Source organism: Equus quagga, chromosome 5, assembly GCF_021613505.1.
Source record: "Equus quagga isolate Etosha38 chromosome 5, UCLA_HA_Equagga_1.0, whole genome shotgun sequence".
Classification (NCBI taxonomy): domain Eukaryota; kingdom Metazoa; phylum Chordata; class Mammalia; order Perissodactyla; family Equidae; genus Equus; species Equus quagga.
The window spans coordinates 88,328,634-88,355,584 of record NC_060271.1 but is presented as its reverse complement, the minus strand read 5'-3'; the positions used below and the strand labels follow the sequence as shown (position 1 = coordinate 88,355,584).

Genomic DNA, 26,951 nt, shown 5'->3' with positions numbered 1-26,951 from the left:
GATGAGACCTTACCCTCAGGTTTAGAATGCAAATTCTTTCTAGGGCAAATGAAAAAGAGCGTTTCTCGCTCTTGGATTAGTAGTATCCTCATGTCCTCTGGCCCAGCTGGCAAAACACAACAAGCTCCGTTCTGACTGCAGGGGTGGGCGGGGTGGAGGGCTCGGTGTTCTGCCCGTTGTGCCTGGCGCGTGAGGTCCTGGTGAACCCCGGCCTGGAGAGCCCCGGCGCCGAGCAGGAGCCGAGCAGAGGCGGAGGAGATGGCATCCCAGCCGCCGCCGCCCCCGAAACCCTGGGAGACCCGCCGAATTCCGGGGGCTGGTCCGGGACCAGGACCCGGCCCCACTTTCCAGTGAGTGGGGGATTCTTCAGGCCGCGAGTTTGGTGGGCCGGAGCGGGGACTTGGCAGGAGGCGGTTGAGGCCGTTGTTGGCGTGAGTGGTCCCCTCCCCCTCTCAGCCAGCCCCCAAGCTTGAGGGGTCCCATTGGGGCCGGGGCGTCTGTGCGGGAGTGTAGCTGTCGGACAGCTGTTTCTGAGCCGGCGGGTCTGGGTAGCGACGTTCGCCAGGGGGCTCTTGAGCGCCTCTCTGGGTCGCGGTGCTTGGAAGAAAGGGGGCGGCTTCCTGCCCCTTTGCGTTTGCGGGCCACCTTGAGAGAACCGCTTGAGCCCCGTCAGAGCGTCAGACTTAGAGTCTCGAGCAGATGAGAGTGGCATTTGCCCAGCCTCGGCTCTGTAGGGAGCAAAGTCTCTCGTGAGAGCTTTTAACAACTTCTTCGGAAGTTGATGAAAGCCCAGAAGGTCGGTTTTACGCAACTGGAATCCAAGCCTATAGACTTCGCGTTCTTTTCCAGCATAACTCAGCAATGTTTCGGATAGAGATTTGGAGAAGCAACTTTAAAGCCAGAGTTCTAAATCTGAGGCCTGTGGATGGCCTTCGTGTGCCAAATAGTGTGTGATTTTTCTAAGGCCTGTCGTTTTTTTGTTTTTAATCAGTATTAAATCGAGCTTCAACTCAAAAGAGGTTAAAATAGGGTGAAAGAAGAGTTTCACAGCCTTGTGTCCGGTGTGGGGTAGCTCTGGACGTCTTAATTCAGATGGTGAGATTCAGCTGTCAGATCACCTACTACGGTAGGTTTACCTAACATAGGAACATCCTGAACATTCTGGAATGTGTTTCTGCTATGTTCTGAAATCTTGTAATCTTGTATTTAAGCGCGAAGATGCTTGAACACAATAGCAACTTAATTTAGTAATGATAGTTACATAAAAAATAATAAGCTTTAATTATGCTGTTAAGTTGGAGTGACACTTTCTGCTACCTTTTTTATGAGTGGTTTGACTTTTTAAAAAAAATTTGCACTGCTCTTTCGAAGACAGAAGTTTTATTCTTGCATCTGTTAAAGTTCTGCTATGTAAAATTACTTTTTTTTCTTTTTTTTTTTTGAGGAAGATTAGCCCTGAGCTAACATGTGCTGCCAATCCTCCTCTTTTTGCTGAGGAAGACTGGTCCTGAGCTAACATCCGTGCCCATCTTCCTCTACTTTATATGTGGGACGCCTGCCACAGCATGGCTTGCCAAACGGTGCTATGTCTGCCCCCAGGATCCGAAGCGTGGAACCCTGGGCCGCCGAAGCACAACGTGTGAACTTAATCGCTGCGCTGGGCCAGCCCCTAAAATTACTTTTTTTCGTTGTGAATTATTTTAAACATGTAAAGACCGGTACAAGTAAGATAATAAATACTTGTGTATTCACTTTTAGCTTTAAGAAATAACATTTTGTCAAGTTTGCCTCAGGTTTTTTTAAAAATAAAAATTAGTTAAACCCTTCCGTTCTTTCGTGGGGTAACTGCTGTCCCTATTGGTGTTTAGTGTACCCAATTTTTCAAACTTTTTTTTTTAATTGAGGTAACATTGGTTTATAAGTTTGTGTAAGTTTCAGGTATATATCATTACATTTTGATTTCTGTGTAGACTACATTGTGTTCACAGCACACGTGTGCCCTTTTACTCCTTTCTCTCTCCGCTCACCCCCCTTCTCCTCTGATAACCAGCAATCTAGTCTCTGTGTCTATATGTTTGTTTGTGGTGGTGGTTATCTTCCACATAAGGGAAATCATTCGATATCTGGCTTTCTCTGTCTGTCTTGTTTTGCTTAGCATAATGCCCTCAAGGTCCATCCATATTGTTGCACGTTGTAAGATTTCGTCCTTTTTATGGCTGAATAGTATTCCATTGTATTTATATATCACATCTTTATCCATTCATCCGTTGATAGGCACTTGGGTTGTTTCCAAGCCTTGGCTATTGTGAATAATGCTGCAATGAACATAGGTGTGCATATATCTTTTCAAATTAGTGTTTTCATGTTCTTTGGGTAAATATGCAGAAGTGGCACAGCTGGATCATATGGTAGTTCTAGTCTTAATTTTTTGAGGAATCTCCATCCTGTTTTTCATAGTGGCTGCACCAGTTTGCACTCCCAGCAGTGTTTGAGAGTTCCCTTTTCTCAGCATCCTCTCCAACACTTATTTCCTTTCTTGTTAATTATAGCCATTCTGACAGGCGTGAGGTGATATCTCATTGTAGTTTTGATTTGCATTTCCCTGATGGTTAATGGTGTTTGAACATCCTTTAAGGTGCCCTGTTGGCAGTTTTATATCTTTTTTGGAAAAATATCTGTTCAGATTCTCTGCCCATTTTTTAGTGGGTTGTTTGTTTTTGTCCTTGAATTGTGTGAGTTCTTTATATATTTTGGATATTAACCTCTTATCAGATACATGATTTGCAAATATCTTCTCCCAGTTGTTAGGTTGTCTTTTTGTTTTGTTGATGATTTCTTTTGCTGTGCAGAAGCTTTTTAGTTTGATGTAGTCCCATTTGTTTATTTTTTCTTTTGTTTCCCTTGCCTGAGAAGACATGATATTCAAAAAGATACTGCTCAGGCTGATGTCAAAGAGAATACTACCTGTTTTCTTATAGGAGTTTTATGGTTTCAGGTCTTACATTCAAGTCTTTAATCCATTTTGAATTAATTTTTGTGTCTGATATAAGATAATGGTCTACTTTCGTTTTTTTGCATGTGGCTTTCTAGTTTTCCCAGCACCATTTATTGAAGAGACTTTCCCTTCTCCATTATATGTTCTTGGCTCCTTTGTCAAAAATTAGCTGTCCATAGATGTGTGGTTTTATTTCCGGGCTCTCAATTCTGTTTCATTACCTCTGTGTCTGTTTTTGTACCAGTACCATGCTGTTTTGATTACTATAGCTTGGTAGTATATTTTGTAATCAAGGAGTGTGATACCTCCAGCTTTGTTGTTTTTTCTTAGGCTGGCTTTGGCTATTTGGGGATTTCTGTTGTTCCATATAAATTTTAGGATTCTTTGTTCTATTTTTGTCAAAAATGTCGTTGGGACTTTGATAGGGATTGCATTGAATCTGTAGATCATTTTAGGAAGTATGGACATTTTAACTATGTTAATTCTTCCAATCCGTGAACACGGAGTATCTTTCCATTTCTTTATGTCTTCTTCAATTTCTTTGAACAATATTTTATAGTTTTCAGTGTACAGGTCCTTCACCTCTATGGTTAAATTTATTCCTAGGTATTTTATTCTTTTTGTTTCATTTGTAAATGGGATTGTATTCTTGATTTCTCTTTCTGCTATTTTGTTGTTCACATATACAAACATAGCTGATATTTGTTGATTTTGTACACTGCATCTTTACTATATTTGTTTCTAATAGTTTTTTGGTGAATTCTTCAGGGTTTTCTATATATAAAATCATGTCATCTGCAAGTAGTGACAGTTTTACTTCTTTCTTTCCAATTTAGATCCCTTTTCTTTTTCTTGCCTGATTGCCCTGGCTAGGACTTCCAATATTAAGTTAAATAAGAGTGGTGAAAGTGGGCATCATTGTCTTGTTCCTGTTCTTAGAGGGATAGCTTTCAGTTTTTCACCATTGAGTATGATGTTAGCTGTGGATTTGTCATATATGACCTTTATTATGTTGAGGTACTTTCCTTCTATATCCATTTTATTCTGAGTTTTTATCATAAATGGATGCTGTGTCTTGTCAAATGCTTTCTCTGCATCTATTGAGATGATTGTGTGATTTTTATTTTTCATTTTGTTAATGTGGTGTATCATGTTGATTGATTTGAGGATGTTGAACCATTCCTGGAATAAATCCCACTTGATCATGGTGTATGATCCTTTTAATGTATTCTTGTATTCAACTTGCTGATATTTTGTTGAGGATTTTTGCATCGATATTCATGAGTGACATTGTGCTATAATTTTCTTTTTTTGTGTTGTCCTTGTCTGGTTTTGGTATCAGGATAGTGTTGGCCTTGTAGAATGACTTAGAAAGCATTCCCTCCTCTTCAATTTTTTGAAAGAGTTTGAGAAGGATAGGTATTGTCGTCTTTGAATGTTTGGTAGAATTCACCAGAGAAGTCATCTTGTCTTGGACTTTTATTTTTAGGGAGGTTTTTGATTACTATTTCGATATCCTTACTGATGATTGGTCTATTGAAGTTCTCTATTTCTTCTTGATTCAATTTTGGGAGGTTGTATGGTTCTAAGAATTTATCCCTTTCTTCTAGATTATCCAATTCGTTGGTATATAGCTTTTCATAGTATTCTGTTATAATCCTTTGTATTGCTGTGGTGTCCATTGTAATTTCTCCTCTTTTGCTTCTGATTTTATTTATTTGAGTCTTCTCTCTTTTTTTCTTGCTGAGTCTAGTTAAAGGTTTGTCAATTTTGTTTATCTTTTCAAAGAACCAGCTCTTAGTTTCATTCATCTTTTCTATTTTTAGTCTCTATTTCAGTTATTTCCACTCTGATTTTTATTGTTTCCTTACACTGATTTTGGGTTTCATTTGTTCTTTTATTTGTTTGCTCTTTTCTCTGTTTTCATACTTTATTTTATAGTTTAGTACTTAGGTTTGTGTGTACATTATATAAATATAAATATTTTTGTTTAGTATGTTTTTACATTAAATATTTTCAAACTATATGTATCATTTTGCAAAATGTGTTTCCACTAAATATTATTTATTTTGACATTCATCTTGTTCATAAATGTAGCTGTAGTTTATTTTAACTGCCATAGGATATGATATTATATTAAAGCAAACTATTTGTTTGTTCCGTTGTAGGTATTAGAGTAGTAGTTCTTATGTACTTAAAACTGCTGCAGTGAACATTTTTGTGCCTTTCTCCTCGTGCACATTTCCAAGATGTTTTCTAACATGTTCCTGAGAGTGGAATGGCTTGGTGGAAGGGTATGCTTGTCTTCAAGTACTGACTATTGCCAGGTTACTCCCCAAAGTGCTTGTATACCAGTTTTTACATTTTCGTAGCAAGGTATTCTGTTTCTCTATGATATTCCAACAGTCTGTGTTATGTTTTAGTACTGTGTTTTTCGACCTAATGGGTGTGAAATGGTATTTCATCTTTAATTTTCACTTCTCTGATTAGTAATAAAATTGAGCATATTTTTGAATTATTTGTTAGCCATTTGAGTTTTTCCTGTTGGTCTCTTTTGCCCACTTTTATATTGGTTTTACCTTGGCTTATCAATGTGTAGGAGTACTTTCTTGTTCATACTAATCCTATTTTGTTTGGATGTTTTTAATATCTTCTAGTCTATGGCTTGTCTTCTTATTTATATTCATGTTCATTTTTGTTGTACAGATACTTTTAATTCTAAGATAGCCAAAATTTTCATATTTTATTATTTGTACTTTTTGTGTCTTGGTTAAGAAATCCTCTCTACCTCAAATCGGGAAAATTTTTTTCAATGTTTTCTTTTAAATGTTCTGCTTTTCACATTCATATCTATAATCCACCTGGAATGTACTTTATGTACAAATAATCAATGTGAAATAGGGAATCTAGGGAATCATTTTTTTTTTAACTGGCACCTGAGCTAACGTTTGTTGCTATTCTTCTTTTTTGTTTTTTTCTTCCTTCTTTTTCTCCCCAAAGCTCCCCAGTACATAGTTGTATATTCTAATTGTAGGTCCTTCTGGTTATGGCATGTGGGACACCACCTCAGCATGGCTTGATGAGTGGTGCCATGTCTGCACCCAGGATCTGAGCTGGCGAAACCCTGGGCTGCCAGAGCAGAGTGCGAGAACTTAACCACTTAGCCACGGGGCCAGCCCCAGGAATCTAATTTTTTTTCAACATGCATAACTAATTGTCCAACACCATTTATTGAATAGTCTATTCCATACTAGTTTATAATGTAATCTGTATCATATCAAGTTTTCCTAAATGTATGATTCTGTTTTGGGGCCTTTCTTGTATGTTCCGTTGGCCTATTTGTCTGTTCTTATGCTATCACTGCACTGTCTTTATAAAAAATTTTGATATCTGGTATGCTAGGAGCCTCTACATATTGCTGTCTTTCAAAATTTTCTTTGTTACACTTACCCTTTAAAAAAAAGACATACTGGGATTTTATTGGAACTTTTAGTTATAGATCAAGTAAGTCTTTCCATCCGTGAATATTGTGTAAGGTACAATTGGTGAGAATTTTGACCTTTTTTGCCTTAAATAATGTTTTGTAATTGTCTCCATGAAGTTCTTTCCCAGTTTTTCTAATATAATAGATATTATATCTAGCATAATGTCAGACTCTTAATTTGTTCCGATGGATTGGTTGAAATTCTCTTGAGTTCCATGTTGACAATCCTGTCATTTACAAATAAGCCTGTAAAGATAGCCAGCATCCTTGTATTAGTCCTTACTTTCATTGGAATGCTTCTCATGTCTATTAAATATGATGTTTTCTTTTTGCTTTTGGTAAATGTCTTGTCAAACTTCTCTCTACCTTGCTCAGATTTTTATTAAATTTTATGGAGTATTAAATGTTATGAATGACTTTGCTATATCTGTTGAGATCATTATATGTATTTTTCTTTTAATATGAAAATGTGGTTTATTGCATCAGTTAACTTCCTAATGTTGAATCATCTTTGCATTTCTGGATGAACTCTGTTTAATTGTGATTTTATTTTTAATACAATGCTGAATTCTGTTCTCATATTTTAAGATCTTTGTGTATATATCCTAGGTGAAATTGGCCTATAATTTTCTTTCTTTGTATTATATTTTTCTGGCTTTTTATCAAAAGTTTTATAGCTACAGAAATTTTTCTTTTGAGTCTAATTTTTATTCCTTTATGGACAGACTATCTTCTCTTTAGTAGCCGTTAAAATTTTACATGATACCTTGATCCTCTGCAGCTTTATTAGGCTCTTTCCAGGTATGAATATTCACACACACACACACACACACACACACACATATGTATAGTTTTTCCTCCTACTCAGTAGCTACAGTGTTCATGCTCAGGAGCTAGTGTTCAATCTGATGATTAATGTCTTTCTTTAATTCAGGAAAATTCTCACCATTTGTATCTTTAAATATTGTTTTGAGCACTATTATTCCCATCTCTTCTGGAACTCCTATGAAATATTATATCAGAAATAGTTTCCACTACAAGTAACAATATCTGGCTTACTGTGCTTTGGACTATAAAGACATTTATTGTTTAGTTGACAAGAAGTCTAGAGATCTGCTAACTCAACATCATCATCAAGGGACCTGCATTTTTCCTGGCTTCCTTTTTTTTCTGTCAGCTTTCTAACAGTTTTGGCCATCTCTGTCTTATTCTTGCTCCTTTGAAAGGAATTTTTTTTCCTCTGGCTGCTTTCAAGATTTTCTCTTTGTTTTTAGTTTTCAGCAATTATGCTTTGTTAGGCTTCAATGTGGTTTTCTTAGTATTATTTTGGGTGGGATTCATAGAGATAACTTGAATCTGATTTGATGTCTTTCATTAATTTCCGAGGAGTCTCAGCCATTATCTCTTTAAGTATTGTCATTTCTGCCCATCATCTTTTCACTCCTTTGACTCCAATTACGTATTTGCTCTATATTTCACTTTATACCCTGTCTCTTCTGGAATTGTCCCTTGAGAAACATCTCAAAATGGGTTTTTTCTTTCTCCTAACTTTTGACTCCATAATTCCTCAGTGCCTTATTCTCTTATGCTTTAAACAGATAATTTTATATTTTCTCTAACTTTTCTAGTTGTCTTTAGTGGGAGGGTTAGTCTGATTACCTAGAATGCCATTTCTTGAAGTAGAATTCCTCAAGTTCTATTTTTCCACTCTCTTCCTTAATATGCAACAACTAGTTTTCTTCTTGCCTCATAGTTGCGAGGTGTGCTGTTGGGTGTCATGTCTAAGGTTTCTAATGGAATTTTTTCATATTTACATGTTTTTATTTCGTTTAAATTTTTATTTCACAAATATTATTGCTTCATTTATCTCTTTGAGCATTTTAAACATATTTAAAGTCTTTGTTGAGCTGTTACATAAAATTAGTTTTTCTTGAATGAATTTTCATCCTCATTGTTGATTTTTGTTAGCTTGGTTTCCTAGTGTTTTTATTTCTTCGTGTATGGCATTTTTGGTATGTTTATTCTGAGTAAGAATTTTTGAGTTCTCTTTTCTCTCCTTTCCTTTTTTCTACATTTACCTCTTTCTGTCTGGTAGGTTACGTGTTGCCTGTACCTGTCTCTCAGCACCCACCCACCATTTAAGAATCAGATATAAAAATGGTGGTTTAGATTTAAGATACCACAGATTAAGTCACTGAGTCAAGTAGTTAACTTGTTTCATTTCCCGGGTTTGAGGCCTTATCAGAATCTTCCCCCATTGTTAGCTCTGTAACTTTCTAAAAATCCTGAACTATTGTCAGCAAATGTTATAATCTCTTTTTAGGAGCCAGGGTGGTGCTTTCCAACCCCCAGCTTCAGGTAATGAAGTAGTTCCATTTGAGTGGAGCACTTTTAGTTCTTGTTATTTCCTAGAAACCTGAGTCCTGGCTGTCACTGCCTAATAACAGACCCAGAATTGAGGAGGCCCTTAGCTTCAGCCTCCTTCATTTTACATTTCCATTTAGTTTCTGTTCCATAAATCTAGATGTGCCTGTTTGTTCTGTTTTATCTATTATTGCTCCTACTTTGGAGCAGTGCTGTTTCATCAAAACCTAAATGTACCACACTATTTGATAATCTTCTGACCTTTTTTATGGTTTTGTTCCCTTTTTTTGTGATGTGATACAGTCTGAAGTAAACAACATCACTCATGAATTGTTCTTGCCAAAAATATTAACCCGATTCTAATCAAACCTTTAAATGCAATCTTCAGTTTAACTGACTATATAGAGGATAGAAGTATAAGTTAAACAACATTTCGGGGAAACACAAATCCGGACTGTGGGACATTCTAGAAGAAAACTGGCTGGACTCTTCAGAAAGTCTAGGACATTTAAACAAGTGGGATTGTTTTAGTTTAGAAGAGAGTAAGGACACAAACAATGAAATGCAATGTGTGAATCTTAATTGAATTTTTGTTAAAAAAAAACAGCCTAAAAGATATTTTGACCCTTACAACTCAGTGATAAAAAGGCAAATAACTTAATTTTAAAAATGGGCAAAGTATCTGAATAGACATTTCCTGAAAGAAGATATAAAACTGGCCAGTAAGCACATGAAAAGATACGCAACATCATTAACATCAGGAAAATGAAAATCAAAACCACAGTGAGATACCACTTCACACCCACTAGAATGGCTATAATAAAAAAGACAGCTAATACCAAGTGTTGACAAAATGTGGAGAAGTTGGAACCCTCATACACTGCTGGTAGGAATGTGAAATGGTACAGTGGCTTTGGAAAATAATCTGGCAGTTTCTCAAAAGGTTAAACAGAGTTGCCATGTGACCCAGCAATTCCACTCCTAGGTTGTATACCCAAGTGATATGAAAACATATGTCCCCACAAAAATTTGTACAAAAATGTTCATAGCAGCGTTAGTCTTAATAGTCAAAAAAATAGAAGCAATCCAAATGTCCATTAATTGATATATGGATAAATATAATTTGGCAATAAAAAGTAACGAAGTACTGATACATGCTACTGTATGGATAAACTTTCAAAACATTACGTTAAGTAAAAGAAGCCAGTCACAAAATACTACATATTGCATGATTCCAAATACAATAGATCTTTATTATTGGCAGATTCTGAATTCTCCTGCTCACTAAAATTTATTTGTAACCCAAAAACCAATACTCGCAGCACTTTCGTGATCGTTCACAGGCTTGCATATTGCAGTGGAAGTTCTGAGTCATCTCTCAGCTGAGGTTGAGCAAAGCAACACTCTGGCTTCTTGGTTCAGCTCTCATACCCTGTAAACAAGTGTCCTTTTCACAATCTATGTAGTGCCACATTTTTCACATTTTTGTTGGTGATTTTGCTGTTTTAAAGTGGCCCCTAAGCATAGTGCTAAAGAGCTGTCTAGTGTTCCTAAGCCCAAGAAGGCTGTGATGTGGCTTATGGAGAAAAATACTTGTGTTAGATAAACTTTGTTCAGATGTGAGTTATAGTGCTGTTGGCCATGAGTTTATTGTTCATGAGTCAACAGTGTATATTAAATAAGGTGTCTTTAAACAGAAACATATGTAAAGCAAGTATATGTATTGATCAGTAGACGAAAATTTTGTAAGCAGAGGCTTCAAGGAGGCTAACCCTTTGTTTTCTCCACAAGCAATGATTTGGTGTTTGCTAATTCAGTGTTTGCACTTTATGAAACATAACTATCACAAAAAAAAAGAATGAACTATATAGGAAATGTCCAGAGTAGACAAACCTATAGAGACAGAAAGTAGATTGGTGGTTGCCTGACTGGGGGAGAGCAGGAAATGGGGAGTGACTGCTAATGAATATGGGGTTTCTATTTGGGATGACTAAAATATTCTGGAATTACATATGATGATGGCTGTACACTTCTGTGAATATATGAAAAACCATTGAATTTTACACTAAGTGGGTAAATTTTATGGTCTGGGAATTTTATCTCAATAAAGCTGTTTAAATAAAGACATTTGAGGGTAATGGATATGTTTTGAATATCAATTGGATAAAGATATGGAATTGTTAACTTTCAAAGATGGGAAAATGGTATTACGGTTTTATATGAAATACGTTTATTCTTAGGAAATGCGTGCTGAGGTATTTAGGAATAATTTATCAAGTCTACAAATTAATTTCAGAAGTTTCAAGAATTTTTAAAAGATGAGAGAGAGAAAGCAAATGTGTCAAAATGATAACAGTTGTTGAATCTAGATAGAAGATGTATAGGTATTCATTGAGGTGTTTTTTTTTTCCTCTTTGAAACTTTTCAAAATAAAAAGTTGGATGGGAGAGACTCTTTGCACATTCAGCACTAAGAATACATCTTGTGTCCTTTTAAGTCTTGGGCCTGTTTAGTTGTTCTTATTGTGCTGGTTGTAACAGAAAGCAACACTGTACATGGACACTGAAGACACTTGTGTATGCCAGAGAAAGACAGCATTAAAACCAGAGAAGAGTAAGAGGAAAGCTATTTTTTATTACTAAATATTTAAATTTAATTCCCTATAAGTTTTAAAGTAACATACTCATCACGGTTTATGAAACAATATGAGGATATGTAAGGAAAAAATAATCTCTGTTAATAGTCTCTGTGACATATGTGTATTAAATATTCACTAATGAGAGTAGCATAGTGTTTCTATGTACCTATTATATGCTAAGCACCATAGTAGGTGATAGAGAAACAGAGCTCCTTTGAGGAGCTCACCTTGTACAAGAAGAGGCAGATGTGTAAACAAACGTAAGATACTGTACAAAGTATGGACAGAGAGTTGTGGGAAGGACTTCAGATGATGGCAGAATAAGTAATTTAGGGGGGGGAAACCCCTGTTTAGGACAAGTAGAAAGCTAAGCAGAATATAAAACATCTGCTTGAAAGCATTATAGAGCAAATAAGAAGATAAAGATTTATGGAGCCCGGATCCAGGAAAGATGAAAATCCACAAAAGTGAGCATGGCATTTGAAAATACTTTTCCCACAGAAGCTTCTGATGATTCCTGAACAAGCAGCTTAGATGATGAGAAGCTAGTTGAATAGCGCTTTTGACAGACTCTTGGAGCATGGTTAGAATTCAGAGGTCCTCCAAGAGATGGTACTGATAAATTACCCAACCTGTGTTAGGACCCTGAAACGATACATCTAGATAGGATATAAAAGAAGTAGACAGGCCCTTACAGGAACAGAAGCCCAGCTTCAAATCATCTTAGTTCCTGAAAATGGGATATTAGCCCGAGCAGCCTGCCTGAACCAAACTAGAGGATAGTTCAGTAAACAATAACCAAAATGAAACACATCTAGAGGAAGAGAGCATCATCTAGAGTCTCAAATTATTGCTACAAGTCTTATATGTCTGATGAACAAGCAAAATCAAATAGCCAGACCCAGGAGGACATTAGAAAACATAAATGGAAACTAAGTAAAACAACAGATGAAAAAACAGATTCATAGGGACTCTAGATAATGAAATTACCAAAGAGACTTTAAATTAACTATGTTTAATATGTTGAAGGCAATAAAAGAAAAGATAAAGAATTTTGGTAGAGAATTGGAAACTATTAAAAAGAAAAGGAATTTCTAGAAAAAAAAATAACCGAAATTAAGAACTCATTGGGTTTAACAACAGATGCGACACCACTACAGAGAAAACTAGTGACTTAGAGCAGTGCTACTCAAGGTATCTTCTGTAGCTACTAAGAGTCTATGGACTGGCTGCTGTTTTTCATCTATATGTTATTAGCAATCCACAAAAAGACAGTGAAACTTGTACCAGAATGTAAAGCAACGTGGACACTGAGCAAACTAAAATAGTTCAACTGGCATTTTCTTGATAGCAAAACTTTGTGAAGAAAGAATTTGTTGATTTACTTTATGGTGCAAGGTCCTTATCTCGTGGTTCATTGACCCTTTGAATAGCAGGGACTTAAAGGATAGTTGGGAAGAAAATATCCAGAATGAAATACAAAGAGACAAAATACAGAAAGGAAAAGAATAGATTTAGGGGATGCAGCAAGGTATAATTTACAAGTAGAAAGAAGAATAGTCCTATAACTATTAAAGCAGTGCTTCTCAAAATGTTTGTATTGATGGCCAATACTTTTTATAAAACAATAAAAATATCATAGCAGTGTCAAATTACTTAAACAATCTCATTTTCTTTTCTCTTTATAGTTTGGTACAGATGGTTCATAAACTTAGCACTGATCCACAGACCACAGTTTAAGTAGCATGGTAACCAAAGAAATTGAATTCATAATTAAAATCATTCCCAATAAGAGAATTCCAGACCCATATGACTTTACTAGTAAATTTCACAAACTTTTAAGGAAGAAATAATGCCGCAAACTTTTCTAGAGACTAGAAAAGAGAGAAATGCTCTCCAACTCTTTTTAAGAGGCTAGTAAATCCTTGGTATTCAAACCTGTCAAAGACAATACAATAAAAGCAAATTAGGACATTATCACTCATGAACATAGATACAAAAAAGTCTTCAAGAAAATATTGGCAAACCAAATCCAGGAATATATTGTGGCCTACTTGGTTTTACTTGAGGAATGTAGGTTGGCTTTAACATTTACAAATTTATGTAGTTCATCATATTAAGAATATAAAGGAAAAAAAATCATATAATCATCTTGATAGATGCCAAGAAATCATTTGATAAAGTTCGACGTTCATTCATGATAAAAAAGTCATAGCAAATAGAGATAGAAATAGAAAAGAAACTACTAAATCTACAGCAAACTTACAGCAAACATAATAATTAATGGTGACATATTGAGAACTTCCCCTTTGAGGTCAGGAATGAGACAAGGATGCCTGCTATCATCACTTCTATTCAAGATTGTACTGCAGGTTCTAGGTGCAATGTCTTAACCAATGCTGTAAGAATTGAAAAGGAAGAAATAAACATACCACTATTCACATACAGTATAACTGTAAATCCTTAAGATTCTAGAAAATCCAAAACAAGGTTGCTAGACCTAGATACAAGGACCATATTCAAAAAAGTCAATTATTTCTATTTAACGGCAACAAAGTGAAATTTTAGAAAGATACTATTTGCAGTAGCACCAAAACAATCAAATATATAGGAGTAAATCTAAAGAAAGACCTCTATACAGTAAACTATAGAACATTGAGACTCAGTAAAGTTATTTTTGAAAACTATTATTGAGAAAAACTTTAAAAGACCTAAATAAACAGAGCATACGTTGTATTCATGGGTTGAAACTCTCAGTCTTATAAAGATGTCAGTTACCTCAAATTAATCTGCAGATTCAATGTAATCTCAAACAGACTCTCAATAGGGTTTTTTTGGGGAGAGGGGTTTGGATCTTCAAGCTCTGATTCTAAAATGTATGTGGAAATTCAAATTAGCCAAGACACTCTCGAAGATGAAGAATGTTGTAGGACGACTTGTTTTATTGGATAATTGGACATATTATAAAAGTATAGTAATTAAGGTGATACTTTTTAGGTGCAAGGATGGACAAATATCTAGTTGTAACTAACCCTGAGAAAATGGACAGGTGTCTTACAAAGAAACCACAGATTGAAGATAATACTAATAATCCTAGCATAAGCAAACAAGAAAATAGCAGAGTTCAGTCAGCTATTTTATCTTAGCCATTTTGTCTTAACACTGAGATTCTAAGCATCTGGGTATTAGAAGCTGTTCCTTACTCTTAACACATCTTCAGTAGAATCTGTTGTAACACTAGATATATAGGAGGTGTTTAATAGTTATTTTGAATTGCAGGTATTGTGTGCTAAAGTTACTATTTTGAATCTCTTTTGGTTTTAGATCTGCTGATTTGGGTCCTACTTTATTGACAAGACCTGGACAACCAACGCTTACCAGAGTGCCGCCACCTATTCTTCCAAGGCCATCACAGCAGACAGGAAGCAGCAGTGTGAACACTTTTAGACCTGCTTACAGTTCATTTTCTTCTGGATATGGTGCCTATGGAAATTCATTTTATGGAAGCTATAGCCCTTATAGTTATGGGTATAATGGGTTGGGCTATAACCGCCTCCGTGTGGATGATCTTCCACCTAGTAGATTTGTTCAGCAAGCTGAAGAAAGCAGCAGAGGTGCATTTCAGTCCATTGAAAGTATTGTGCATGCATTTGCCTCTGTCAGTATGATGATGGATGCTACCTTTTCAGCTGTCTATAACAGTTTCAGGGCTGTATTGGATGTAGCAAATCACTTTTCCCGATTAAAAATACACTTCACAAAGGTCTTTTCAGCTTTTGCATTAGTTAGGACTATAAGGTATCTTTATAGACGGTTACAGCGAATGATAGGTTTAAGAGGAGGCTCTGAGAATGAGGACTTATGGGCAGAAAGTGAAGGAACTGTGGCTTGCCTTGGTGCCGAGGACAGAGCAGCTAATTCAGCAAAATCTTGGCCAATATTCTTATTCTTTGCTGTAATCCTTGGTGGTCCTTATCTCATCTGGAAACTGCTGTCTACCCACACTGATGAAGTAACAGGTAAGAGTAAGAAAATAGTTTTAAAAAACCATATAACAATCTCAAATTTCAAGAGCAGATTTGTTAAATTAGCATTCTTTATATTTATTTGTATTTAATATTTTGATCCAGATGTATTTTCAGTTAAGAACTTCAAAACTGGAAGAGGAATATGTAACAAAAGCAGGCTTGTTGATTTATTCATTGTTAGTTCAATTTGACAGCATACGTTACCTAACTACTGTTTATACGATACTGAACTTGATGCTGTGGAGAATACAAAGATACATAGGACATGATGCCCCTATCTTTCTAAAACTTACTGCCAGGGAGGTGGGTGAGACACATATACAGGTAATTGTAATGAGACAAAAAGAATGTGATAAGGAGGGGCCAGCCCAGTGGTGCAGCGGTTAAGTTTGCACGTTCTGCTTCTCGGTGGCCTGGGGTTCACCGGTTCGGATCCCGGGTGCGGACATGGCACCGCTTGGCAAAAGCCATGCTGTGGTAGGCGTCCCACGTATAAAGTAGAGGAAGATGGGGACGGATGTTAACTCAGGGCCAGTCTTCCTCAGCAAAAAGAGGAGGATTGGCAGTAGTTAGCTCAGGGCTAATCTTCCTCAAAAAAAACAAAAACAAACAAAAGAATGTGATAAGGAATGTGATAGTTGGGGAGAGAGGGACATAAGGCTTATTGAGCCTTTTTTATATGCAAGACACTGTACTACGTATTTTGTTTTTTATCTCATTTAATTCTTACAACAACCCTAAGAGATAGGAATTTTCCTTCATCCTTGTTTTACAAGCGACAATCTGAGGTTCAGAGAAGTCATTTGCCCAAGATCATATCTTTAATAAGGCAGAACTAGAAACAAAACCAGGCCTGTTTGCCTGTTAAGCCCCTATTCTATCAACTGGTACAGAGTGCTGTCTCAATTTAGAAAAGTGAAGCTAATGTTTTTTGGCTTCTGGCATCCAGGAAGAAGTGGCATCTAGGTTAGATTTGTGAAGGATAGGTAACATTTCATCAGTTAGGTGGGGGAAGAAAAAGATTGTCAGCTTGAACAGAAGTACATAGGCAGGAACTATGAGATTTGTTTAACAGATGTCCTATAGTGTTGAATAGAAGGATTATAAGAAATAAAGCTGAGAAGTTAGGTTGGAAGCTAATAGTGGAAGATCTTAATTTCCGTGGCAAGACTTCATCTTCATTTAGTAAGGAAAGGGTGATGTTTTGTTTATTTTTGTTTGTTTGTTTTTAATTTATTTTTAAGCAGACTTGTGACATACATATAAACAGTGCCCTAAAGAGGTCAGTCTGTCTAAAGTGTTTAAGATAGGTCAGTGAAAGTTAAAACAGGTTGAAATTGGATGGTAAGATTCATAAAGAATTTTGGGTTGTATTTACCTTTGAATTCCCAAAGCTAACAACCTGCTCGGCACATAGAAGGTGTTTAGTAAATATTTATTAATTGGGGGATATCAATTATGATGCTTTTGCATTTGACTGAATGAGAGATAATGAAGGCCTGAACTAGGGTGTGTGAAAAGCAGGATAGATACAAGAGATTTAGTTATTAGCAAGATGTGGTGCACAGAGGGAAAGGAGGAATCAAAATGCCCTTCACCTTTAAATTTGAGTTATTAGAGGGATAATGCTTTATTTATTAATTCAGTAAATACTTGTTGAGTGCCTACTACATGCCAGACACAATTGTAGAAGCTAGGGATGTAGCGTGAATAAAACAGATTGAAAAATTCCTGCCCTTGTGACTATCAAGTGGGGCGAGACAGCAATAAACAAGTCAAATATATAGTAAGTCAGAAGGTAGTAAGTGCCATAGGAAAAAAAAATAAAGCACAGAAGAGTATTGCGGAGTGCCAGGGTTAGAAAGTGGGGTTACAGAGCTACACATAGTCAGGGAAGGCCTCCCTGAAGGATGTAAGGGAGTAAGCCTGTAGCTGTTTGAAGGAAGTTGTTTGAGGCGTAAGGAACAGCCAAAGTATTTAAGTGGCAACATACCTGACATGTCATGTGAACAGCAAGGACGCCAGTGTGAATGGAACAAAGTGAGAGTAGCAGGAGATGAAGAAGGGAAGAGTACGGTGAGTAGATGGTATAAGCCTTGTAGACATTTCTAAGAACTTTGGCCTTTATTCTGAAATGAGAAGCTATGGCAGAATTTTGAGCAAAGGAGTGATAGAATCTGACTTAGGTTTTAAAAGGAACACCTTTTTGCTAAGAACACTCTTTAGGTAGAGCTAGGGCAGAAGAGACCAATCTAGAGTCAAGAGGCCATTATAGTAATTCCAAGTGAGAGATGATGGTGGCTTGGCTCGTGGTGGCAGTGATGCAGGTTCTGAGATGGGGTCACATTCTGGGTATGTATTTGAAAGTAAAACCGATAAAACAAATATAAGAAAATCACGTGGAACAACTGGCTTGTGAGCGATTATTGTTACTTTGGTTAGAGTTCTATTGAGTTCAGTGTGCCAGTGGGACATCCAAGTCAAACTTGAGTAAGTTTCAGAGAGCAGTCTAAAAGGCAGGAGAGGATCTCAGGAAAGAGGTGAAAAATGAAAGATTTAAGAGTCAGCCACTAGAAGTTATAGTTGAAATAGTATAAGTGATAATATTACTGTGGTAGAGAGAAAACAAGAGAGAATAAGATGGAAATCAGGAAGAATGGAAGTAGAACTATGTTTGAACTATGTTATTCCTGTATTCTAGAAGCAGAGATGAAAGGAGGAAGTTTCAAGAAGGGAACGTTTCATGGTGTCAGTTGCTTCAATAAGATAAGATCAAGAACTGAGAAAAGATTAGATTTGGCAATTGGAGCTCATCAGCTCCAGTGAGTAGTTTTAGTAAAGTGGAGGAGACGGAATTATGGAGAGGGATAAGCAGTAAATAAAGTCAGAAGATGTGAAAAAAGAAAAGATTGGCAACGAATAGAAGAAGAGAAAAAAAGAATAGCCTAATTTGGTAAGAGCAAGCTGATGTGGTTTTCTGTTTTGCTTTGTCTTTTAAGAAGTGAGGAGATCTGGGAATATATTTAGGCTGAAAGAAAGTTGTCAGTAGAGAAGGAGCAATTTAGATAAGGGAGAGACAGAGAGGGGTTAAATGATGAAGAAGCCTTCTATAAGATATAGGAGAAGATGTGATCCAAGGAACCAGATAAAAAGGAGGTCCAGTTTTTTGTCTGAGGCAAAAGAGGGAGAAATGGGTAATGATACAGAGAGATTTTTGAGGAGAAGTGATATTGAGGAAGCCTAAGCCCTATGACTTCTTAGCTGCTTAGAGCAGGGGTCAGTAAACTGTGGCCCTTTGGCAAAACCTGGCTTGCTCCTGTTTTTATACAACCCATAGCTAAGGATGATTTTTACATTTTTCAATAGCTGGAAAAAATTAAAAGAATATTATTTGTGTCATGAAAATTATATGAAATTCAAATATCAGTGTCCATTAGTAAAGTTTTATTAGAACTCAGCCAGACTCATTTGTGTATGTATTGTTACAGCTGCTTTTGTGCTACAAGAGCAGAATTGAATAGTTCGCAACAAACTCTCATTGCTTCGCACTTGGTCCACACACTACAAATCTCAGTAATAGTTATAACTTGACAGCATGTTGAGTACCACATGTATGGTTATACTGCGATCTTTAGTATGAGTGCATACATGCCACACAAGAAAAGAAGAGCAAAATGGACTTTGAATGTCACACTTTTAAGGCACAGTATAGTTTGGATTTTTTTGTTATTGAATTAGGTGGTAATGCATTGCATTTATTGTGTAGTGACACCATAGCTATGTTAAATGGATACAATATACATCAACATTACCAGACTGAGTACACATCACAGCATTCCCAACTCACAGGAAATCAACTGTCAGAAAAATCAGAAAATTTAAAATGGAATATCTCATCACAGTAGAGTTTCCTCACCAAAAAAAAAGGAAAGAAAAAAAAAAAAAGGCCTGCAACCAAAATAAGTTTCTGAGAGACTCATTTGTCAGATAAGTAAGGAAATCTGTTTACTGATGGTGATTGCAACAGCCAAAGAAATGTGTCCAGAGAAAGTAAACTAGTTTAAGACTATTAGCCTTTCAGTGATAGAAGTTTCTTGAAGAGTTGACGGAATTTTGAACAAGATCAACAGTCAATTTAAAACAAGGCAAATGATTTTGAATGGATTCCTGTGGCTCATCATGACCCAACAGATATTATAGATACTGCTCAGTTGTTTATTGGAGGAGTCAGTGTTCCATTTTAAGTGACTGAAGAATTGGCCTCTATGAATAGTCTGCATGGAACAACTACAGACAAGAATATTTTCAAAGAAGTTTAAAAAAAAAACAGTAATTCAACACATCCTGAAGTGGAATCTGCTAAGATGTGTTGCCACTGATGGTGGTGAAAATATGTATCGAGCAGAAAAATGTTCAGTTGGGCAAAATTTACAGAGTTTGTGAAAATATAAAGTTTTTAAAAGTCTATGGTTATTCATTGTATTACTGATCAGGTACATTGCAGAAAATGTTTAAATTTATTTGTGTGTTATTGAACTAGTAGTGTCAAAGGTGAACTTCAGTCACTCTTGTGGCTGTAACTGTTGTCAGTTCTGTGATTTTTGTCAGATGTAGAAGCTGGAGCTCCTGACTTGCCCTACCAGAGAGCAGTTCTATGGCTTAGCAGTGGTTAAGTGTTATTACTGTTTTTTAAAAATCAAGATCAAGACTAAAATTTTTCTCAACAAGAACTACCATCAGCCACTGTTATTAAACACTTAATAGCTTTGGAAATCAGCTTTTGCTGCAGACTTGGTAATGTTCTTAATGAATTCAACCTAAAACTATAAGGCAAAATAGCCCTTATATGCAAAACTTACATTGGAATATTTTGACAACAGCTAATATTGTTTAAATCACAAGTAATGTCACACTGCTTTATATATCTCCCAGGCTGTCAAAAGTTAAAAATAAGAAGCAGTATTTCCATTCCCACACAAACTTGCAACAGGTATATTTCCCCAGCTCAAATACAGTGCAGAAGTGTTTTTTGGAGCTCCATGCAAGTGCAAAAGTAATTTCCATATTTCAAAATCCATTTTAGCTGTGCAGTTGAGGAGCTTCCGCTTAATCTTGATTTGGAGTGAAATATTATCGTATCCCCAAAATATTCCATTCTTCTTAGTAGTTAACCTGCATTTCAAAAAAAGAACTCAATTGTATTATATTTTTAATTTTGTCAAAAAATTACGGAAAAATTTTGTCTCTCTTTATATAAGTAACTATATAGTATCTTCAATTTTGCCTCATGGCCTGCAAAGCCTAAAATATTTACTATCTGACCCTTTACAGAAAACATCTGCCAACCCCTGGTTTAAAGTAAAGGAGGTAGAATTTTGAGCTTGAAGAAAAGGGAGAAGTTCATAATAAATATCCTAGTGAACGTATTGTTGATTTTACATAGTGTTAATTATAAAATTTACTTTGAGGGGGGCTGGCCCCGTGGCCGAGTGGTTAAGTTCGCGCGCTCCGCTGCAGGCGGCCCAGTGTTTCGTTAGTTCGAATCCTGGGCGCGGACATGGCACTGCTCATCAGACCACGCTGAGGCAGCGTCCCACATGCCACAACTAGAAGAACCCACAACGAAGAATACACAACTATGTACCGGGGGGCTTTGGGGAGAAAAAGGAAAAAAAAAACAAAAATTTACTTTGAGGGAGGAACTTTTCTCCTGGTTAATAAATATATGCAGGTTGCAAACCATAGCCAGTGAGATATCTCCATTTTCCTTTTGTAACTTTTACTAACTAATCTTAATTCTTAATTTGGTTTATAGACAACACCAACTGGGCAAGTGGTGAGGATGACCATGTAGTTGCTAGAGCAGAATATGATTTTACTGCTGCATCTGAAGAAGAAATTTCTTTCCGTGCTGGTGATATGCTACATTTAGCTCTCAAAGGTAACAAAACATGAAAAATTGGAATTATCTGTGAATTTTTAGAATTTATAAAGGTAGTCTTAAAAACTGCAACAAAGAATCTTGGTCATTGTTAGTTAACTCAGAAGTATTTACTAGGACTTCTCTTTTGTGTGAATTTAGAACTTCCAAATCTGGGTGAGTGGGGGAGAAATGCTCCAACAGAGTTTTTCCACTAATATTTTACTGAAATAAGGAAGAATTTTGTTTATATAATCTTTTCGAATTTCAAAGTACTTGAATTCCCAACTCTGTTAATCCCCACACAAAAACATGAGGTAAGCACTAAATGTTACAAATCTAACAAACCAAAGAAATTTTCCAGTATGATCTAATCATCCCTGTCAATCTTTGATTGCTGGGACTGGTATCCATGCTTTCTTTTTCACTTGAATAGTGTTTACTTTAGAAACTCCAACATGAATATTTTAGGATTATTGTTATGAAGTATTAAAGAGCCTCAGCAAGAAATTTATACACACGTTAGGTTTATTTTTGGACCAGGGCACTGATAGTTTTTAATGGGTCCTGGCACAATGGCCTTTTCCTTCACCTTTCCTCTGGTAATGATGATCAGAAATTTTGTGGATTTACCGAAAAAAGATTTTTTTTGTGTTGGTGGGGATTCTGATTTGCTACGCAAAGTCACATTTTGTTGGTAAAGATATTAGTAACAATAACAACAACTGTCATTTATAGAATACTTACCATGTACAAGGCACTATGCTTTACATATTTCATTTAACCCTTATGATAATACTGTGAATTGGTTACTGTTATTATCCTTTACACATGAGGAAACTAAGACTCAGAATGAGTAAATTGTCCAGTATCACAAAGCTGAGATGTGGTGAAGCTGGACTGTGAACCGAGGTTTATCTGACTTCAGAACTTCTGCTTTTAACCACTTTGGCTGTTTTCCATGTGATCCATTAATGGAAACTTTAGTCTTTTATTGGTTTTAGTCACTCTTTATTTACATAAGGAAAAAATGCCTTCAATTTTCAAATCATTAGTTTATTCTATAAATATTTGAAACATTTGGATCAAATTTGCTGTATCCCTGCCTCCTTTCTTCATATACAAAACGTAGGCTTCTAGGTATTATATTTGTGTTTATCCTCTAGTGAAAATAGCAACTTAGTATTTTGGATTTCAAAAGAATGATTTCTTTTTAAGATTTATTGTTAGAGACAGGACCAATACAGATAATTAGTTTTTTTTTTAAATCTAAATAAAGAATAAAGAAGAGCAACTGTGGTTTCTTTCAATTACATTATAATATTTCAGAAAAATTTTATGTCTCAGATTATTCTTCAACTAGTACTGCCTCTTTACACTTTGGCTTTATTTCTTTGCTTTCCTCGCTTGCTCAGGTGTAAAGTATGTTTGAGCACTTAGAACAAAATTAGTCATAAGCATGGTTAATTTAAGTGTTTTATTTTTTCTTTTATTATAGAGTACTAAACATAAAAATGTCATATTGTACCTAAATTATTATGTTGAACTAAAACTCTAACAGTTAAACAGCTTTTTAAAGACGTGGATAGAATAGGCATGAGAATACCAAAATACAAAATTGAATATATTAAATAATCTTCGCTACTTTAAGCTTAGAGAATTACATTTAATTTTTTCTCACGTGGCTAGTGCTAAGTGAGGTCTTCAATTTTTGCCACTTGGATTAACATTCACTATCTTTAGGACTGGTTATCACAATCACATTATCACAATCACGTAGAATGAACTTTATATTTTGTCCAAAAATATATAAAGAGAACTGGCTTCTGGAAAGGTATATAGTTATTTTTTTGTACTTACTGCCTACCTATCCTATTGAGAAGGAATGAGATATTCGTTCCTTAAATTCTAGTTTAAAATATGAAAGACATTGATGTTAGTTTTCAGCTTTGAGGAGAACTAAATCTCCTTACTCTATAAATGAACCAACTGACATAAACTTTATGGTCTTCAAGGTTGAAAAGAATGTTTAGTAAATATAAAATAAAAGGTATAAATTATAAGATGTAACCCTAGACTTGTTAAGCTTGCTCATCATTTGATTTTGAATATACATGTATATACTATTTGTTTATATTTCATTATGTAAATATAACACAGATTTTACTTAATATTTTACTATCAATATTCTGTTGGACCTCCAAAGTATGTTGTAATTACAAAGTTGTCTTTTCTTCCATCAGAACAGCAACCCAAAGTGCGTGGTTGGCTTCTGGCTAGTCTTGATGGTCAAACAACAGGACTTATACCTGCTAATTATGTCAAAATTCTTGGTAAAAGAAGAGGTAGAAAAACAGTGGAATCCAGTAAAATTCCCAAGCAGCAACAATCTTTTACCAACACAACACTAATTAAAGGAGCCACGGCCGCTGATTCTTTGGATGAACAGGAAGCTGCCTTTGAATCTGTTTTTGTTGAAACTTGTAAGGTTCCAGTTGCACCTGATTCCACTGGGAAAAGTGGCGATAAACAAGATCTTTGATATTGCTCATGTTTGCCTGCAGTTGAACTATACTTTAGAGTACTTTAAAAAAATTATTTCTTACAAAGAAATTAATCTACAATCCAATGAAAATATTTGTTAATGGCTATTCCAGTTGTTTTGCTGCTAGAAATTATTAAAGTTGTACACTAGTATGTTGGTCTAGTGACCTGGTTCCGTTTTACAAGTTATTGGACCACGAGGATGTTTGTTTCACCAGGATTTTAAGATTATGAAGACTGCTATCATTTTCATCTTATTTAAAACCCTACATTTATTGAAAGAGTAAGATTGATGAACTATAGAGTACATTGTTTGCTACAGTAGGGATCATTAATGCTTTTTAAAGTTCTAGATTAATTGACTTGGAATCCTCAGAAATCGAGTGATAACGTAAATATGAGAACAAGCAAAGAGGCTAATATTTTTTTACAACTGTAAAAATAAAATTTTTCTTATCTGTATTATGTCTAGTCTTGGGTTTGCTTTTAGGCAGTAGTATGTTTTCACCCACCAACAATTATACTGTTATCTTTTATTGTATTTTTTTAAAATTTATCTTAAAAGATCACTAGAAGCGTTGTGAAGGAGATGGTTCTAGAATGATATTTAGCCTTAATAGTTTTCCCTGCTAGTAAAAAGGCTGAACTTTGTCTTACAGATTATTTCATTTCTTCTGAGGAACATAGAACTTTTTATCCCTTTATAATATGATTAGTTTTCATTCTGGATGAATCAGAATATATGAAAGATTTACTTTCTTTTCCTCCAACCAAGACTCAACTCCTTTGAGTATGTGCTTAATGATATAGTCAGTTCTAGTAGTAATGATTTTAAATCTTTTCATAGATTCTCTGCTTCTATATAGTATAATTACTTTTTAAAATTCCATATTCAGGCTGTTCTTTAAACATTGAAAATGTGTCACATTGGATACACATTTCTTTTAGGTTTAGTTTTTACTACTGAGAAAAATGCTGAGTAGCCCTTTAGTGTACGATAATGCCATTTGACTCTTTTAAATGCCATTAAATTTCAGGACACAAAATTTCCCCACAAAATTGGGAAATTCGTATACTTGCTGTGATCATACTACAAAATAATACTATCAGGAATGTAGGTGTACAAGAATACATTTACAGCTATTGTTGAAAACTGGGAATTATTTGATAAAGATTTTCATTGAGTATTTTCATCTTTCTTTTTACAAACTTTATGTTCACCAAATTAGTAATTCAGACTAAAACATACAGGAACCAAATACACACTCAGCATAGAACTTTACTAAAGACTTCTTGGGAACCTCTCTTTTGAAATGACTGTATAAGAAGTAATACATCATTTAAAATACAAATGTTGACCTTGTGCAGAAAAAAATAATAGGATAGTAAAACTTATCTTAGGCCTCTTTTTCTAACACCCAGGTATTACTTAATCTTCAAGTTGAGGAGATAAAGTTTCTTGTAATTATTTTCCACTTATGTTCTACAATTAGAGGTTCTGCTTTGTTTTGTTGGAGAATAATTTATGGAAATTCTCTTCTTGAAACAAATTTTTGATAAAACAAATTAGTAAATTTGATGTTGAGACATCTAAATTGAATGCTAGAAGTGAAGTAGAGGTGAAATGTTGAGTCAACATTATTTAGGTTAGAAAAAGTGAGTCTTTAGGATAGAATTTGTGACTAGTATTAAAGATGTGTAGGGAGAAGAATATAGCACAGAATAAGTGACAAAAACAACTTCACTTTTCTTAGGGTGTTTATTTTTTGGTTAAGTATACTAAATTGCAATATACATTATCTAACTGGTAACTATTTGTGTCTAAAAATTTCTTTTCTATTAAAATTCTAGAAAAGGAATTTAGGACTAGAATAAGCAGAGAAATTTTATAACCTTTTTACCATTACAGTTTTAGTATAATTTTTTTTAGATGAGATTAAAGGTAATGTTCAAGGCTCCAATATTGTTATTTTTAGAAACTTATTTAGGGAGTGCTACTTTACAGAAATTACTAACTGAAACCAAAACATTTTCAATTAAATAAAATAAAACACAAATTACAATAAAACAGGTTTCATTTTTAACATTTTTCTGATTGTATGTTATCAGTTTTGAAAGGAAAAAGAAGACAGATTTTCATGTTTTAACATTTTATTTAGGTACATGATTTAGTCTGTCAGTGTGTCATTATACATTTATTTGAATATAGCTGTCCTTTATCTTGTGTTTTCTTTAATGGAAAAAAGAACAGAAGTTGAATGCAGTTAAAATTTTATTTTTAATAGATTGTGAAGTTACTTTTACTGGACAAATAAAAATATATTAAACTTGATTCAAATTTTTTGATGATAAACTTAACTCTTTTTGCAGGATTGGAATTGATATAAAAAGTCTCTGTAGTTTTCTTCATATCATTGTGTGTATTAACTACTGCAAACTAATGTGTCTATTCTATTTCCTTGTGATTAAAAAACATATTAGATTTACATTTATATAAAAACTACCGGGAAGGTGACTTAAATAAAAATAAGACCACAAATCTAGATTTTGGGAAACCTAGATTCTAGTCTGGACACCACTACTTACTTACTACAAGATTTAACTCATACTGTTTTTCACTGATAACGTTGGGGATAGCTGCTACATCTGCCTCACATGAGAGTACCTTGTTTTTTTAATGTAAGTATGGATTTTTATTCAGAATTGCTTCTGAAATACCACAGCTTAGCAGCCAACCCATTGTCTTTTTTTAAATTTATTTTTAAAAATTTTGTTTTTTATTTTAAAATTAGGTCATAATAGTTTATAACATTGTGAAAATTCAGACGTACATTATTATTTGTCAGTGACCATATATATTACCCTTTTATGCCCCTTTACTGCTTATGCCCACTCCCAACCCCATTCCCCTCTGGTAACCACTAATCTGTTCTCTTTGTGTGTTTATCTTCCACATATGAGTAAAATCATGCAGTGTT

At 35.1% G+C, this 26,951-nt stretch overlaps 1 protein-coding gene across 1 annotated transcript; it reads left to right on the top strand.

Moving 5' to 3' along the window:
- The first annotated feature begins 195 nt into the window (after positions 1–195).
- PEX13 (peroxisomal biogenesis factor 13) lies at positions 196–26,951 on the top strand. Its single transcript, XM_046662935.1, has 4 exons — positions 196–350; positions 14,806–15,500; positions 21,325–21,450; positions 23,673–26,951. Exons 1-4 carry the CDS (start codon positions 259–261, stop codon positions 23,969–23,971), a joined length of 1,212 nt encoding a protein of 403 aa, XP_046518891.1. The 5' UTR covers positions 196–258; the 3' UTR covers positions 23,972–26,951.